Here is an 18,959-nt window from a genome sequence, read left to right on the forward strand (position 1 = left end):
TCAGGAAGCACGAGTCACCCCTGATTCTGTTCCTTTTATACATCACACTTTCTTCGCTGACCACAATCAGAGCCAATCACAGCAGGAAAGAGGAGTAGTGGGTACAGACTGATCCCTAGAAGGGCTAGGTTCAAGGAAGAGAAAACAACATGCAGCTGGTGCAAGGTACGATACAGACAGGAAGAAGCAGTTCATGAAGCTCAAGCCAGCTGAGGATGACCCATAGGACTAACACCAAATAATAGTGTATACAATTTAATTTCGTCTCCACAAACTTCTAATCTAATATATTCAGGAATAAAAAGCTTGGCACTTCCACTGAAGTACAGGATGAGAAATGAAGGTAACAGTAATTGAGGGGGACTAAATATGATACTTAAGGCACAGCTCTATCAGCAAATTTCTGCAAAATTATATCATAGGGGGCAAACTGACAGCACAACAGCTACTATGTGGCAACAGCCCAGGTATATGTTCCTACTCCATGGTAAATGCAAGGTACTTTACCCCTGAATGAGCAGGACAAGATGCCTCATATTTACCATGCACACAGGCACTTACCACGAAGTGGTTAGCACTCTGCAAATTAACATCCTTCCTTACTTTGTTCATATCCTTAGTGTAAAAGTTTAATATAATTTGCTCCCTATATGAAGAAATTAATTTGGAATACCAAGGCGTACCATCACAGAGAGAATACAGGACTAGATAGATCAGTGATCTAATCTGATAACAGCTTCCAAGTGATGAGATTGTTATAAAACTTAAAATGTCTCAGATAAATATTTGACTATAATAAAGAAGAGTAATCTCAACTACCTGAAAAAAACCAAAAAAGCAATACAGAACAAATATAAGAAGCCTTACTGTAATTTACCAACCTTCATGTAGTCCAGTATACTCCCTGCACCTTGCGCCTTGAGACATAAAAAAGAAAAATTAAATGTAAAATGGTATCTATTCTAGATCACTCCTGTGGAAATAAAAACAAATAAGAATTAACGGTATATTTGAAATAGTATTTTAAAAACAATCAACTTGCTCTAGAACCTGAATTTTACTAGCTGACAGTCTCAGCACAGAGATCTCTAAAGAAGACAGCTGTATCTCTGGGTGCCTAAAATATTTTAAAACAGTAATATCATACAAAAAAATCTGTTGCTCAAATAGACCGAAAATTGGAGACCCTGGGTACAAGTTTACTTCAGTCAACTAACAAAGGAATTAGAGTTAACAAACAAAATCAATAATAGTTTCAAAAGACAGAGAACTAAGCCCATACAGTAACAGCTTTTGTGGGTATAGAGGGGAAGTTTATAGACTTCTTTTAAAGAGATTATGCCAATGAGAATGTCAAAGCTGCAAACCTCAAATTTAGACCTAACCAGCTGTGTTTTGGTTTGGAATGACATGTGCACATACAGTCTCTTTTTCCTCCCTGCCTGCTTCATGTATATGCAACCAGTTATTAAAACATAAGAAAAGCTTGCTTTCTTACATCTTCAGAAGCACATTGTGTGTATCCCAAGAAAAAACTAACAGAGCGAAGGCAAGACATGCTAGAATGCAAAACACCCTGAATTTTGTCCCAAGGTTACATAGAAAAGTGCACACATTTTGTACAATTTGTGTACATTTTTTATATTCAACAAGTGTTTTTTGCCTATTTTTTTCTTGGTCAATGGCTACTAATGCCAGACCAAGAACACTCCTGTTCATCCACCCTGAAACTTCTTCCCATACCTAAACTCAGCATTATCATTAACCACACTATGCCACTAACAGCTCCTACCACATGACTATAAAGGAAAGATTTCCTGGCCTTTAGCCTAGTCTAGGAAAGGCCACAAGCCCCAGGAGTCCTGGAATTCTTCCTCCTACCCAAAGGATATACAATAGAATCACTCCCTCACAAACTATTCCAGGGAGCAGATTGCTGCTACAGATAGAGCAGCCAAAAGGGCAAGTATGGTAACTGTCTAAGGAGAAGAATTGAGTGCTGAATTGGGGAAACAGAAGTGGTGACTACACTTTTGAAGAAACGCTGCTAAGAGTCCACAGGTTTGGAAAAAAAGTACTAATTTTTGTAGAAGGATGTGAAGAGGAGAGGAAAAAAGTCAGCCTGTCAATAAACTGAGGAGAGATTCAAGTGAAAGAGAAGCAGGAAGAGAAGGAGAATTGAAGATAACTGGATTAATTTTTAATTATAGGGAGAAGAAGAGAGAGCTGATCTTCATTGTCATCCTTCAGATCCCTCTTTAAAATTTTCCTTTGCCATGATGCCTTCAAAAGGAAACTGGGGACACTGGGATGCAACTCCCATGAGCCCCCAGGTGCCCCACTGGCTGCAGGGGACTACTGCAGGCTGGATCCAATCTCTTCACAGGCTGGATCTAGCAAGCCATAGATTGTTGATCCCTGCTTGAGAAGATCTTTCATTTGGTATAATGGCACCTAGTGGAAATACAAACTGCTTGCCTGAAAAAAAAAATACTACTCTGTTTTCTTTCAGTTAGAATTTCTATAGTGCTTCTACAATGTCCCTTTTGGTGTAAAAAGAATTATCAAGTGGACAGACAGCAGTGCTGAAATTCTGCAACCTATTCTGGATTCTGTATAAGAGAAACTGAAATTAGAAGAGGATCACAGGATCACAACACAATCTATGAAAGCTTCTGAAAACACATTCATCCAATCCTTATGCACTCAAAACATTTACTACTCTTGTGCTGAGGTTATAGAAGTTCAAGATTCTTTAGTCAGCCATTTGCTATATTACCATTCTCTGATTTTAAAATTAGGGAGCTTCCCCTTTGGATAGAAAAATTGTATTTCTTGCACATAGCACACCCCCAAATATAAACACACACCCTATCTTTGGAAGGCCCCAAGAAGGAAAAAAATATCTTATTATGAGTAAGCACTAGAGATCTAATGTGTCCAGGGCTTGGGGCCCATGTGCCAGGGCTTGATCCAGCACACTGACTCTAGGACTAATGTAGCAGGGCTAATACAGCATGCTGGCACAGGGGTTCAGCAGTGGAGCTATTAGCTGGCTCTGGAGCCCCATGCACTGGTCTGATTTGGTGTAGCTGGAGAGGGAAGCTCCCCAGGGGTTTGGACATTTGCAGCAGCAAGTGGGGAGGGAAGGAAGGAGCAGTGGCAGCATTAATTTCAGTGGCTCCCAGAGCCAAAGCAGTTGGCCCCCTCCCCCAATTTTCTGGACTCACTGGGACCCTTTTCTTTGCACAATGTGCACTCCACTTTTCCCCAGCTGACTTAAGGGCAAGGGTGCAGTTTATATGCAAGAAAATATAGTAATACATTTCTTCCTTCACAAAAGCAAGGTTACATTCTCTAATGAGACTGTGTCTGACATTCCTCATTACTGGGATGATAACTTTTGCCAGAAACATATAAAGGCAAACTCTGAACCATAGTCAGGCATGCAGAAATACCCATAACCCCCATCTCCTTAGCCTATGCCCTTCAGCACTGCCTTTAAATTAGGGAGCAGAATAGATAGCAGCAGAGATCACATTCTGAGTGAACATTTCTACATGGAACTTGCTTTTAAATTTATGGCAGGGCTCTCTCTCATCTCTGGAATTGCTTCTCAGGACTAATTTATGTAGCAATTTTACTTTGTTTCTGATCAAATAGGTGTTACTTAATTTCTGTGTCCATAGATCATTCAATTTACAGACACCAAGAAGTCATCACAAAGAAGAACGAAGTATAGGAGACAGGTAGGCAAGGTTCTTTGAGTAGATGTGACATCTTTTATTAGACCAACTGAGTAGTTGGAATTAAGTTCTTAGCAAGCTTTCGGGCACAGTCACCCTTCTTCAGGAAACAGGAGTCTCTGCTATTCTGAGACTCCATGAAAAGAGAGAAGCTAGAAGTGTGGCAGGATGTCAGTGAGAATGTAATCCTTCCTAATCAACAGCAGTAAAATGTTTCCACCACAAGACATCATTCATTACCAAAAATCTTCCTACCAGAAGTACCCACACAACTAATGGAAGAGCTCCTACGTATGTTTCCTAAGACTGTTTAGATGAGAGGAATCTGCCTGACTGAGGTACTGAGGTAAAGTCACTACATTATATACTTAGTCTTGGTCTTTTGGGTGGTCTTCTTGCATCATTACTAATATATACTGCAGTAGCATATAGAAAACCCATTCATAGACCCCAACCCTTCTGTGTTACATAATATAAATACATGGAAGTAAGCAGTACAGTCATCTTCTCCCATTACCTTACCCTGTTAAGGAATTACTAGAAGGGAAGAGGGAGCTGCATTCAAAGAGCTGAGAGAATCTTCAATGGGAGGCAAATAAACACAATGGGGAGGGCAGTTTTGTCTGTATATATGACCTTTACCTACGCATTGCAACATTATCTCTATGAAGAGACATATGTAACACTGATAAACTGTAACCTTCCAGAGCCTGGAAGAAAATGAATGATAAAATTAAAATGTATGGAAAAACTGATATTTATAATTACCTCTCTAATCTGCTTAATCCATGCCTCCCTTCCAAGGAACTCCTGATGCAGAACTGCAGGAGCAGAATTTAAACTGAAGGTCACAGAGTCAGTAGAATTTCCTTTAATAAATGGCTGAAGGTCCAGGTGTATCTAAAAGGGAGGATCAAAACATTTTTGTTGAATTAACAGAGAGCCCCAGGACCACATAGCCCATAAGCCAGTTCCAATTCCAAGTCATCGGCCCTATTCCTAAACTGTCACCTGCAGTTTTGATGGATGTACTTCACCTCCATCCCCTGAGTTTCACCTCCACAGTGGAGAGGAATGGGGTTGTTCAGAGGCTACAGAGACAAACAGACAAAAGGAGGGTTTGCTCCAGTGGGGAATGGGGCTGGAACAATTGGGAGTAGCTGGTGAAGGCAGGGTTGTTGGTATAAGAAAGTGAGCAGTCATGGGAAGGATGCTGTGTTTCACAGCTGTGGATGGTAGAAGCATATATTCCGTTTTTCTGGAGCTGATGCAATATTTCATTTCTGACATACTGAATATTTTATAAACAGTGACTGCATAAAAATCAGATCATTATACACACTGTTTACATCAGATAATTATGCATTAATTAATTTTAAAGCATTTGTAAAACATTAATGCTCTGTAACTACACTAGCGGTGTTTTACTGGTGTAGGATACCACCAGTAAATTACCTTGGCAGTCTCCCCTTAGTGTGAATGGTTATACCAGCAAAGCTTGATTTTGACAGATGTAGTAAAACCACTCTCCTTGCCCAAGTGAAACAAACTCTTTTGCAACCCTGACCTGCCAGAAAAAGGTCAATAGTGTAGTCTGGCCTGAGATAAAGAAGACCAAACAGAAGTGAGAATCAGAGACATTAGAGAAAATTCTCATGAACTGTTTCAGTATTTAAAATACTGAAAGGAGAAAGGGCATACCTTATGACTCATAGACATGTGCTTTCCATATTGAAATGCCATCTTCTGGATCTCTGCATCATGCTTTGCCAATTCCATTGCAGCCCTACAGCTCTTTGCCAGCAAGGCACTATGGGATAGGAAAATCTGTTCTGTCCAAGTTGATATTCCAATATCTTCTGTAAAACGGGTCTCCTGAAAATGAAATTAAAGCTAAAATGAACAAGCTACAACTGTAACAGTATCAAATATAGGAAATTAGCAATGCGGCTTCTATTACATGAGTGCCAAACAGTCTGGACCTCAATAAACTAGGTAAAACCAATCACTTCTGTAAGTAGTGTTCTCCACAGAAGCTATGGAAAACTAAGTGTTACAGCAAGTTTTACTTGCTGAAGCTGACAGTTTTTCATTTCTAGCTCACCCCAAAATAATTTCAGTGACATTTCTATAGGCCTGCCTCCAAATTGCTACACATTGAATCATAGGAAAATAAGGCTGGAAAGGACCTCTGGAGGTCACATGGTCTGACCTTCTGCCTGAGGCAGGCTCATTCCTATCCCATGCAAATCCTTCTCTAATCTACTGCTAACAAACTAAACAAATCAACCTTGTCACACAACCACAACCACAAGGCATAGCACCTTAACACCACCTGTAAAGCAGGGGGACAATAGCAGTCAATGTCCTGCTACCTGTTAAAATGTACTTGAGAGATCCAAGGGAGAGGGAAAGGTTCCCCCCTATAGAGGAAAGTGAAAATCTCCACAAAACCCCCACTGCCACAAACCCCTACAATCTGGCCATGCAATAAACTTCCTTTCTGACTAAATATGTGGTGGACTGGTGTGACCCTAAGAAGAGGGGCAAGACCCTCTAACCAATAACCTCCAGATTTTAGTCCTGGCAGGAGCATCAGCACTGGGGCACTGACTCTATCTAGCCAACACTGAAACCTTCTGAGGAAGGCAGAAAAAACCTGACATGCAGCAAGAGAAAGGAGGGAAAAATTTCTTCACAGCTCCATGCTGACTCATATCAAGTATGTGATCCACCAAGACTCCTGGATCCTTTGCTACAGTGCTGCCATGCAGCCAGTTTTCACCTGTTTTGTATTTGTTTTTGATGCTTCTTCTTGAGTAGTAGCACCTGAAGTTCATCCTGTTAGCTCCAGTCCAACTTTCCAATCTATTACGATTCTTCTAAAATGCACACTTGTCCTTTGTGTTTGCAAGTCTTCCCAGTTTCATGTTGTCTGAACATTTGCTCGAGAAGCTTTCTATTCCAGCATTCAAATAGTTATTAAACAAAGCTGAACAGCACTGGACCCAGGACTCCACTTGAAATATCCCACCATTCTGACATGGATCCATTTATAATTAGTTTTTGTTTGTAGCTATTAGTCCAGTTGTCCATTCACCCTGTAACAGTGTTGTCTAGCATGCATTTCTTCAATTTGTTTATAAGAAGTTCATGTAGGGCTGTTAAGCCTTGCTGAAGTCCTGATATACTATATCTAACGCATTCCTCCTTCACATCCACCGAAGTAAAGATTAGCACAATTTGTTCAAGGTAAATCCATGCTGGCTGCCTGAGATTGGCTTTTTCTCCTCCAGATGCTTGTAAATGGACCTCCTTATGATATACTCCAGTAATTTCTTGGGTAACACGGTAAGGCCAACTGAACTAGAATTCCCCAGGTCCACCTTTTTTCCTTTTTTTTCCTAACGCAAAAACAGGCTCACTATGTCCTTTGGTACCTCGCCCATCTCCCACAACTTTGTAGATATCATTGCCAAGGGCTCTGAGATCTCCTCTGCCAATTCCTTTAGTACCCTAGATGAAGCTCATCAGGGCCTGCTTACCTGAATTAATTCAGAATATTATGAACATTAGTGGATAATATAATCATGCTTTCACTGAATTACTAGGAAAAATGTTTTTGGTATTTTCACTAAAACCTCACAGATGGATGCAAAAGACAACCTAGAAGTTTTAAATAAGCAGGCAGTGGTACTTGTAACGAGTGACATGTGAAGTTACTATATGATTACACTGAGTGCCACAGTACAATCTTTTCTAATATTAATATATAGAATATGCAAGTTATTTTTAAGAAAAACTATTATTAATACATGGCATTTTAATGAGAATACAGTATAACTATTTAAGAGATGCATCTGAATTGCTTCTTTCTTAAAAATAAGGAAGGTATGAAAACTTTTTCCCCCTTCTCTCTCTCAAAGGCATATCAAATATCAGAAATGTAAAGTCTGATCTTCCGTGGAAGATTCTGATGGATTTTATTCTTGTGAACTTTACCGCCTTAAACAGAGTGAAGGATGCTAAAACTTTAACATAGGTTTTAATCCAGAAAGTTTATTAAAATATAATTTCAACTAACTAAAAAAATAGGAGTTTTAAGCAACTTGTCTTAAAATCAGTTTCCCTCTCAATTATTCAATTTTAACTCTCTTGGCTCATGTAGTATTATCATAATTTTTTTAGTTAGTCTTCAGTGCTAGATAGAACCTGTATTTCTTTTAAATTATGTGCACACACACTTTAAAAGAAATACAAGTTCTATCTAGTACACACACACAGTATTATACAGTATGTATACACACATTATATATAGAGTGTGTGTATACACATATACATATATAGAATTTAAAAGAAATACAGGTTCTATCTAGTGTTTGTGTGTATATATTGCACACACACACACAAATATAATTTAAAAAATATGCAACAGTCTTGCCTTTTTTATACACTGGAAAAGAATTTAAAAATGGCCTTGAACTTTTTAAAAAAGTCCCTCTGGAGGCACTCTTAATATAAAAGTCTGATACAAAAGGTAAGAATAAAATAAAGAAACAAAGATGATAAATGAATAGGCAGAGAGAAAGCTTCTAAACTTAAATACTGAACCTAATTTCTCAACGCATTTAATTCTGTAGCTCAGATTGAGCCTAAATGTAAAATGAGAAAAAAAAATTAGAAAGCTAACAAGCTTCCCCCCCCAAAGTTACTTCAATTAAATTAGTGAGAAATGAATAAGAACTAAATCTGTGCGACCCCATAATTTTCTAGCAAGGTATTATCTGTCATGAAATTGGTAGCAAACGAAATGAAATCCCTCCATTCAGCTCTAATCTTCCTCCCTTGTGGATACTGCCAGAGCGCTGCATTACAAGGGAGAAGATAATACGAGACTGATGGGAAAACTAGCAGAATTCCGCAATACCAAGTAACCAAACAATGTATCAAGATTCCATTGCTTTCAGACACACCATTAATTTATATGAGGAAGGGGAAAAGAATGGGAAAACCACATGTTTGCACTATATGTGATAACAATTTACCAAGTCAAGATTAAACTTTAGTTAGGTCTCATTTTACTATAATATTTGTGTTGTAATATCTTAGTTCATCTCTGAATACATACAAGTTTTCATGACTGGCAGAATGTCAAAAATGATGCACAAGCAGCTGTACTAGAAACTAAAAATGCTTAATCCTTTTTAACTCAAATATATTTAATTTTAAAATAAATTTCCAAACAAGCTGTCGAAGGATGCTACTCTTAGTTTCTTTTACTTGGAAGCAACTTACTCAGAGAGTCACTTATTGATGTTTCCTGGATGATGAATGCATTTCTAATAGTGATTTTGAAATGACTTATTTCAACTCCCACTTGACTTGTCTTCATATTGGTCACATTGTAACTTCATGAAATCATTGTGTCCAAGTGCTTAAAACAAATGTAGTAACTTAAAAAGCTAGTTTTCCTGAATAACAAATATAAGACATGCCTTTTGGCCAAAACCTATATAACTTACCTATACAAAACAAAACTTTACCAAAAATGTTACACAACTTGGAATTTGTTTGAAAATCTAGGCATACGAAATACAAGTCAAACTTTTAGGTTGGAAAAGGCAGTGCAATGTTCTGATACTTTGAACACAGGTGCTGAAAATCTTCTTGTCACAGAAGGAAGCATGCTCTAAAGGAAAATGTCTGATTAAATGTACCAGTATATGAACATGGGAGCTAAAATAGTGCAGGTACCAGTCAGAGAAGCCTTTTCCATTTTTTCCTATATTTAAGATTTCGAAGATGGAAACAGACATTGTTTGATTTCTCATTTGTGCTGCCTTAAACATTTTTAAGGCGGCACAAATGCTGAAGAAATAGGAGGCCTTACTCTTTGTTGGGCTACAACAGAAAAATCAGTGATGGAACCAAAGATAGTAATAGACTGATGCTTTACTGCAGTGGATGTCTGTCACCTCCCGGCATTTTATCAGCTCAGCCAGCTGGCTGAGTGAGGGAACACCTGGCGGTCTCCAAACGAATGGGCCAGATTGGGGAAAGTGAAGAGATCACGTCACCCCTTTTTCTGCACCATCAAGGTCAGGACAAGGAGTGATGTGTGTTCTGACCAGTGAAGCAAATCAGGTGTGCCATGACCAGGGATCCTGGTTTTCTGTTTCCCACAGAAAAACAGAGAAAACCACAGATTTCCCATTTTTATCAGAGAAAACACAGATTTCCCCTTTTAGAAGAGAAACCCACAGATTTCCCCCTTTCTGCAAAGAGCTCTGCAGGCTGGCAAAGTCCCAGCCTCAGGGAGCTGTTTGCAAAGCCAGGGGCAAAGTGCAGGACCTGACACACACACTTCCAAGAAGCTGCTTCAAGCTCACTGTTCTTGATGGTAAGTGGGGCTTGGGGGTTGTGGGGCAGGGCTGAGGGGGAAGCTGATTAGGAGCTGAGGGAGCAGGGAGGTTTGCAGCCAGCCAGGCACTCCAGCCTGGAGTGGGTTTGCAGCCTCCCTGCTCCCCGCCAGAGTGATTGCCTGGCTGGAAACCCCCGCTGCTCCCAGCCAGCTGCAAACCTCCCCGCTCCCTCAGCCCCCGCCAGCTTTGGCACTCCCCGCCGGACACTCCAGCCAGGAGGTGGGGTTTGCAGTTGGCCTGGAGCTGTGGGGTTTTCCAGCCAGCCAAGCACCCTGGCTGGAAGCAGGCAGGCTGCAAACCCCCTGCCAACCGGGGTGTCTGGCCAGATGCAACCCCTGGGTCACAAAAGCTGTGCTTCCCACCCCGCTGCCCTCTCCCAGGCTCTCCAGAGCGCAGTGTGCGCGACTGGCGCAGCAGGCCACAGCAGGGCCACGCACAAAAGCTGCCTGCCACTGCAAGCTCCATGCTGCCCTCGCCACCCTTCCTCTTTGTGCATGTGGGCAGAGCATATCTGCCCTGCCCCCCCCCACAGATCTGGGGGGTGCAGGTCCCCCCTGCTCCCCAGGAGTGCACGCTGCCACTGGGAGCTGGCCCTGCCCAAGCCTGCAGCAGCAGCGGGGGAGGTGGCTCATACTCCTGCTGTAGCAGTCACTGCCTTCCACTGGGGGCAGAGGCCTGCAGATCTGGGTCCTTGGCCCCACAGCCCTGGCAGCTGGGAGGCAGGGGCTGTGGATGGGGGGCAAGGGGCATAAGCAGGGCTGGAGGGTTAGGGGGGAGTGAGGGACACCAGCAGGGCTGTGGGTGGGCATTTAATTTTAAACATGAATTCTGGGATTTTTATCAGAGATTTTGCAATATTTTAGCAGAGAATTTGTGATTTTTTGTCATGGAAAACCAGGATCCCTGGCCATGACACATCACAGCACAGCTGAATCATTCCATTCAATGATATCTATTTCTAGCCTTAAGAAAAGTCAAAGCACAACTGGCACTACTGTTGGCTGTGTCAGAAAAAGACAACAACAACAAAAAAAGAAAAGAAAAAAGAATCAAGAGAGTGACACACCCTTCCCATTGGGAAAGGTAAACCTATCAGAAATAGGTGAACTCTGGCCAGGCACCGTGGAAGACACTGGACGCCGAACCTTTCAATCTTTGTGAGTTAAATTAAAATAACTCTCAGAAATATACAAAATCCTAGCAGTGGGTTTAGTACCATGTGGACTACTTTGTGTAAAATATTTGTTCTCTCTTTACCATAACAGTATGAAAAATCAAGCCAAAGTAAATAACGTTGCCACTTTTTACACTGAATAACTGTAAACCATTTAAGTTTTAAAAATTCATTTTGCAGCATTGTAATTGCAAATGGCAAACTTTTAAGTTGATATCACCCCATTTACAAACACAAGCATCAGTAAAAATGTTTTTGTTTTATAAACATGTTTACTGTTTAGATTTTAAAATGAAATTGGCTTGCTGAGATTTGTAACCATTAAGCTTTCTTGGACAGTGCTTAAACTGCAGAAATAAACTTCCAAGACAATAAGAGATAGAAAACTCTTCTATAAGATCATTACGTGTTTTGCTCCAAGCTGTTTACTACCTATTGCTGTTAGGAATGGCCTTTTAGCACATCTATGGTGGCAAATATGAAACACTTCTATATACTTACTACAAACTAGCACTTAACATTTATGCCCTTCAAGGCACCATCTTAAAATAGCTCAACTGTTTTATCTGTCCCACTAGGGAAGAATCAGCTGGTAACTACATAAATACATATGAAAAATTGGGTACCACCAGAAGTCACTTCTTCTGAATAAAAAAATTGGAGCATTTTATAACTTAATTATCTAAGTTTATAATTACAGAATAACAACTCCTTTGCCAGATTATTCCTGCACAACCTGATCAAACTAAGTGATTGATTTACACATCAAACTGGTCTAATCTTCATTAGTATGGAGACAATCCACAACATGCTTAGTATATTTTCATTTAGAATTTTCTCAACATTTGAGTTTTAATCAAATGATCTGTCAGCATCGCACACAAAAAAAATAAACGGAGAAAATAATAATAAAATAACGACAATAACAACAACAATAAATAGAGAATAAACCAGAAATAAAATTATGGATCTCTCCCTAACAGTAGGAATACAGTTAATCTGCAAAATATCCTGCATTTGATTGATGCAAGTTTTAACAGATGTCTTGGACATGACAGGGCATGTTTTATTGGTCTATTAATACATGCCTTCAGTGCTTTGTGAGGAAGAAGGGTGAGTGCAAATGGGCCAATAAAACATACCCTGGAGTACTTTAATATTTTTATCATGACTCTGAAACAAAAGAAAAACCCACATTTAAAAAAAATGGCTGGGAAAAAACAACACATCTTTTTTCATTACAAAAATAAGTTCAGAATGGGAAGAGTAGTTCATACTAGCCCGAATGATTAAAAGTAGAAAATGATATTATAGAACTATTATTTTTTCAATTTATGCTCCCCCATACCTTACACTTCAATATTTAGACAGAAAGCAGTGCAGATGGTACCTTATAGACTAATTCAGTCAGAGAGACATATGAAATGTGGTTCTTAACCTTTTCAGTCTCAAGAAAAGCCTTCAGATTTTTTCAGAATTTAGGAGCACCCAGGCTGAGAAAGAGCTAGAAGCTAGCTGGTGCCAAGTGAAGGGCGGGTGGGCGAAGGTGGAAAGCCAGACCATCCCCTACCATGCCCTCTTTTTGTGACTGTCTACCCTATCTATGGTCTGTACCTGATGGGGCAAGCACTGCTCCTCCAAGGCTTCAAAGCTAGCAGATCAGAGCCACATGCACTTGCAGCCCCTCCCACCAGCCCTGGGAGCATAGGAAGAGGTGGGAAGGAATGGGGGACAAGTAGGGCTGAAAGGTACAGCCCTGAAGCCCCATGGCCACTGTCTGCCCATCTGTGCACACAGCACAGCACACTCCTGGGAGCCAATGCAGGAGCCATCAGAGGGCAGGGAGCAGCTCGGGGCACCACTTGTTTGTGCGATGCTAGGGTGCCTAGCACTGGGAGGGATGAGGAATGATCCCTTACCTCCTGGCATGGGGTCCAGGTGTTGCAGTGCACCAAATGAAAACCAAAGAGGTAGTCTATAAGGTGCCACACTGCCCTGCCTTCTGCCTAACATCAGCCTACACAGCCAACCACTTCTCTCTGCTTCAGTATTTATTTAGTTTCTCTTTGCAGCTGCTCTCAGATCCAATTCAAACATTTTTCTCGTTCTCTTCTTGTTCCACAACAGAGGCATATTAATAAATGCTTGAGCATGGTGGGCCCTTGTTGCCCTGCTGGAAGGCAGGTTACTTTCAAATTCTACTCTGAAGCAAGTTGACCAATCTTTTTAAGTAAAAGTCTGAAAAGAAAGCCAGGTGCTTATAATGTCCAGAGCTGAAAAGAAAAAATAACTCCCTTTAAATTTGTTCTCGTCAGAAAGGCAGTGGCCAAATAAGAGAGTAAAACTGCTGCAGCCCAGCTCTTCCCAGTCTCTGTGCTCCACAGGCAGATGAGCCCCACTGAGCATTTATCTTCACTTTAAAAGGTGCATTATCCAGAGCATTTAGGCTATGGACAGAAGTTGTACATAAATTGGTCGAAGTGATCATGAACCAGTATAACCCTGTAACAGACCAGAAATTCAGGGTACTTAAACCTCTTTCAAAATGGCTGAAGCTGGTTTAAGATAAAACTAGATGAATGTAGTATCAAACTTAACTGATTTAGGTCAAACCGGTTTAAGGAACTTCTGTCCCAGATGTCCTCCTGATTTAACGTAACTCACACTACTCCAGCATCCCAGGAAGCTGTGCAGTCCCGGGTTGAGCTGTCTGCTCCAGTGGAGCAGAGCTGGCTCACCCCCAGCTGTCAGCAGAGGCCTTTCCATCCCCAAAAACCAGGAGCTGAAGGGATTCCCTTAGCCTCACCCCCTCCTTTGTCAAGAGAAATCGGCCTGGCTCCCAGCTAGTCTGTGTGGAGTAAAGCCCCACACTGTGGGCTTCCCCACCCATGCCAGGCACAGTCTGGTTGGGGGTTTAGATGGGAAGGGGGAGGGGGATGCTATTCTGCCCCCACTTGCTCCTCAGCTGGCTTGCCCTGTAGGGGTCTGGCTGCTTTTTGCATTTGAAAAAGTAAATGTCAATTCATTTTCTAATCAGTTTAATCTTCTAGGCAGTTTACAGAAACCTGCAGATATTGAATTGGTTAAGCCTTGGGCTTTCTGACTGTTTCTACTTAGTCTTAAAGAAAGACTACTCCCATTTTCATCAGTGCAGTAGTCAAAGTTCAACAGGTTACAATGCCTGCCATGACAAAAACCCTGTACTTTTAAGATGATGACTTAACCATTGTTCAGAACTCATATTTAAAAAGTAATATTTTAATTTTTTCTTCTGGCTGTTAACATTAGAAATTGTTAGAGGCTTATGTAGAACTCCCATTCCATTGCTAAAAATTTACTCCATCAAGCCAGTTCTTTCTAGCATGAGACCCTGTAAATATTCACCGTATTCTCAGATTGAGCAAAACAAGTATGGTTTTACTTTAAATGCTTCCTGAATTTTCATTTTTGAAGATAAGAACAAACTGGTAGGTAAATTACAAGTTGTAATTTTCCACAGCCTTGCTGCATTGGCCTTAGACAAGTCACTTTACTTCTCTTTATCTTATTTTTCCCCTTTTATGAATTGGGTATAGCTCTGTTCCTCTACTTCAGGAGATGTAAAGTTTTTTCATTAATACCCATCGAGAGCCTTGAGATATTAAAAATTCAGAAGATTCAGCATTCAGGAGAATCTCTATAATGGACAATGTTACTAACCAAAATATGAGAAATACATACACTCACTACTATTAAAAAAAAAAACCTCACACCAAAGTGTAACACTAGAAACTAGGTATCATGGTAAATTAGTACATTACTCTTACCTCAGAAAACTTTAGTTCATATTCTAGATTTGTTCACAGTATGTGCAAATGGAGCAATTAGGATGGGACCAGCAAATAATTTAGTATGTTGGCTACGACTGCTCAAGATATCCAGGACATGGACACATGCAGAATGAGATGCTGACTTGGCAGAACGGCAAAAGGAAATTAGCAGCAATTCATAGATGCTAGGGTTGGAAGTGGCCTCAATGGATCATTGGGTCCGATCCCCTGCCCTGGGCAGGAAAAAGTGTTGGGGTCATGTGACCCCAGCCAGGTACTTGTCCAGTCTCTTCTTGAAGACCCCCAAAGTAGGGGACAGCACCACCTCCCTTGGAAGCCCATTCCACATTCTGGCAACCCTAACCATGAAGAAGTTATTTCTTATGTCCAACCTAAATCTGCTCTCTTTCAGCTTGTGGCCAGTGTTCCTGGTTATTCCAAGGGGTGCTCTGGTAAACAAAGCATCTCCTATTCCCTGCTGTGCCCCCCCTCCCACCAATGAATCTGTATACTGCCACAAGATCCCCCTCAGCCTTCTCTTGATGTTTTAACATAACAATGAACCAAACCTAAAGCGTCCTTCAATTGGTTGAGCAGGTCGCAGAGGAAAAAATAAGTTCCAAGCTTGTTTGATCTGGGCTTGACCAATGACAGCATATGGACTAGGTTTGGCAGAATTTGATTTTAATAGGTAAACAACGATTTCACCTCACACTCACAGATTGATGAAAAATTATTTCCACCATTAATAATCAAAGAAGAGTGGGAAGGACAGAAGGTAGTGGCAGGCCAGAGTATAGAAGGCTGGTCTGTTTAAAGAGGGAAGCAAGCTGGAGGGAGATAACAGGCTACTTAAATCTCTACCCAAAGCCCGGCAGGGAGTATTCAAGCCAGACTGGAAGCAGGGGCCATGGAGAAAGGTGTGCAAAGCTGCAGCAGGGAGTTCCTGATGCCCAAGTGGGACAACTCAGCTGCAGAGAACTGGAAAGAGATTGTAAAAGGAGGCTAAGTAGAGAGGTTAATATAATATCTCAAGGTACTCAGCAAATCTGACTGGTGAGACTGGTATGTGTACAGAAAGGCTCCAATTAGAAAGGATACACACTTTCTGGTGTTTTCTTGGTCTTCCCCTCCCCCATTCAGGAGGTGGAATATCTTTCTGTTGGTAATTTAAATGAATAAAAATTTAAATAAATGATTAAAGATAAACACTGATTTTAGCCGTCAAAATTATTAAAAGAATAAAAATTGAATTCTGCCAAGCCTACATATGACCTGTCAGAAGTTTAATCTTCAGGCACTATTTTAGTATGCTAATTTATATTAATTATATTTTAAATTAATTTTTTTAGTAAAGTGAAAATGACTTCTAAACCTTGCCAGACAGGACAAAATTATTCTTTTGCATATTTAACCAGACTAAGGCGGGGGAACACTGTGGAGCTATCCTTGGTACACTTTCCCCAGGATCTACACCTGTGAAGTGCTTTAGAAGTGTGGTAGAACACAAACATTTCCAATCCCTTCTGTGATGGGATGAATTCTTCTGTCATGGCCTGCAGCCCAGCATGTAGTCAAATGAAAGAGACCTGCTGCAAATGACAGACACCCAAAAAAGCCCAAAACTTTTCTAGTTCTATAGAGGACATAATTAATCAGAAACACAGCAGGAATGCAAATGGAATCACAGCAAAGCAGCCTCATTGCTAAAAGCAACTGTAGGAAGTTTACCCCTTACAAAGGCTGCTATTTTAAGCAAGCCATAGCTAAGACTTGGCAGCATATATAAACTTGCCTAGCTTACAGGAAATAACATTTTAAAGTTTATTTCACAGATTTGTATGAATTTAAAAAAAAGGCATGAGATTCCTTTTAAATAAAATCCTGAATACAGTGTCTATCAAAGCTTTGGTCAACCTGTGACTTCATTTCTCTGGTTACCTGTTCATTTATACTAGGTACAGCAGACACAGAATTAGTGCACATTCCCCCCACACTCACTCACATGCCTCACTTAACAGAAAGGGATGAAAGAATAAGACAGCTTCTCTTTGGCTGATGAACAGTTGCCAGCCCAGGTGCTTCTTGTGATTATAATTTAAGTGATCTAGACTTAGAGTAAAGGTAAGATAACTCATTTCAATTGCCACCAAACAGCAATATGGTCTTCATAACACTGAACTCTATTTTAAACTTAACACTTGCATATGAGAAGCTATACACCTCATTATCAATTCCCTAATCATATTGCTTCCTAAAAGATCAGTAACATTTTAGGACTAGTGGGACAAGTTAACAGATCTTGATCTAAAGGCAGACTGCTGCTTGCAACCCAGCACCTCCACAGACCCCCCTGCCACCAAACTGCTGCCAACATCCTAGCTTCCCAGGCTTGATAAAACTGCTTCAAGGGCCAGATCTGGCCAGTGGATTTTGAGTCCTGCAGACCCCTGTCCTAAAGCAAACCTTCAAGATTTGTGTTTCTGGAATAGCATTGCCATCCGAGATGGTTTTCTTTAAAAAGTAGAAATAGCATAAGCTGTACGTAACTGTGCACACCTGCTTATCTCCATAAAGCAAAATCATGCAATTAGGTGACTGAATTGGTAATAATAACAGAAACTTAAAAACATTATTTTCCTATTACAGACAATGTTGAGAGGATCATAGTAAACTCAGCTTTTCTTTTTTTTTTAACATCCTGTGGAAACAAAAATCACTTTAGGAAGCATAGTGTATGGACAGGCATTAATTCAATGCACTATAAAGTGCGTCAAAACAATGATACCATAGGGGTGTATAACAGGGGCAGGCAAGATATGGCTGTCAGTGGACTCCATTTTCCAGCAGCCCCATGCATTTGTATGCATCTTTGTAAAACATGACAGTGAGGTAAAATATTTAAGAGACTGAATTACTTTCTTTGACCAGGTAAACCAAATTGCTGTTAGTCTAACTTTTTTGGAAAAAAGGGTCTAAAAATACTACTCCTAACGTCTCAGCACCGGGCATCCATACACCTCCCCGAATAAACTTGTTATATCCAGGAGTAGTGAGGTCCTACTCTGAATTTTGGCTTCGGTGGTTTGCAAAAAACACAGATTATGATTTGCAAACCACACAAGCCATTTAGCTCAGTGGTGCCCAACATTTTTTGTCTTGCGGGTCAGTCGAGTGATGCCAGGTTAGTCTGTGAGCCTAATCCAGTCCACAGACTGGAACTGTACATGGTACTAGCTCAGCTTGGGCCCAGTCCAGCTGCTTGGAAACAGCCCAGCCAAGGCCCAATCTAACTGCATGGGGTGGATGTGGCTGGGACCTCATCCCTCCACACAGGGCCAGGGCCCAATGCAGCAGCCTGATGCAGCCATGTTGGGGTTTGGAAATTTGCTGGTGGGGGACAGACAGCAATGTTAATTGCCACCATTTCTCCATAACAAAATTTCTGGACCTGCAGACAGTCTTGTAGGTCATATCTGGCCCAGAGGGGAGAGGTTGAGCAACCCTGATCTAGCTAAATGAAAATCGTTTTGTCAACTAACAAAACCTCTACATACATCCACCTGTATCCTCCAACTAACAGTTACATAAGAACATAAGAAGTGGCATACCAAGCCAGACTAATTGTCCACAGAGCCCGGTATTCTGCCTCCAACAGTGGCAGGAATGGATGCTTTAAAAGAAGAACACTGATCCAGAGTGATCAGGGGAGGGGCACTCTGAAGTGCTTTGGGTTAGAGTACAAGGCAGTCGAGGGGAAAGGGACTTAATGGTGGGAGTCTACTACAGACCTCCCAACCAGGGAGAA

At 40.9% G+C, this 18,959-nt stretch overlaps 1 protein-coding gene across 3 annotated transcripts in view; it reads right to left on the reverse strand.

Annotated features, from left to right (window-relative positions):
* The window catches only part of PDSS2 (decaprenyl diphosphate synthase subunit 2), a 183,530-nt gene that overhangs the window by 12,813 nt on the left and 151,758 nt on the right, over positions 1-18,959 (reverse strand). The window contains exons 5-7 of one of the 3 annotated variants that reach the window (XM_019537849.1): positions 5,448-5,621; positions 4,515-4,646; positions 882-917 (exon numbers count right to left, since the gene is read on the reverse strand). In XM_019537849.1, coding sequence (XP_019393394.1) covers positions 882-917; positions 4,515-4,646; positions 5,448-5,621 — 342 coding nt within the window. Of the gene's footprint in view, positions 1-867; positions 918-4,514; positions 4,647-5,447; positions 5,622-18,959 lie in introns of all 3 variants that reach the window. The other 2 variants (XM_019537851.1, XM_019537850.1) reach the window with 2 other exon arrangements.

This window comes from Crocodylus porosus, unplaced genomic scaffold (assembly GCF_001723895.1).
Source record: "Crocodylus porosus isolate Cpor-Errol unplaced genomic scaffold, CroPor_comp1, whole genome shotgun sequence".
In the NCBI taxonomy this organism is placed as follows: Eukaryota; Metazoa; Chordata; order Crocodylia; family Crocodylidae; genus Crocodylus; species Crocodylus porosus.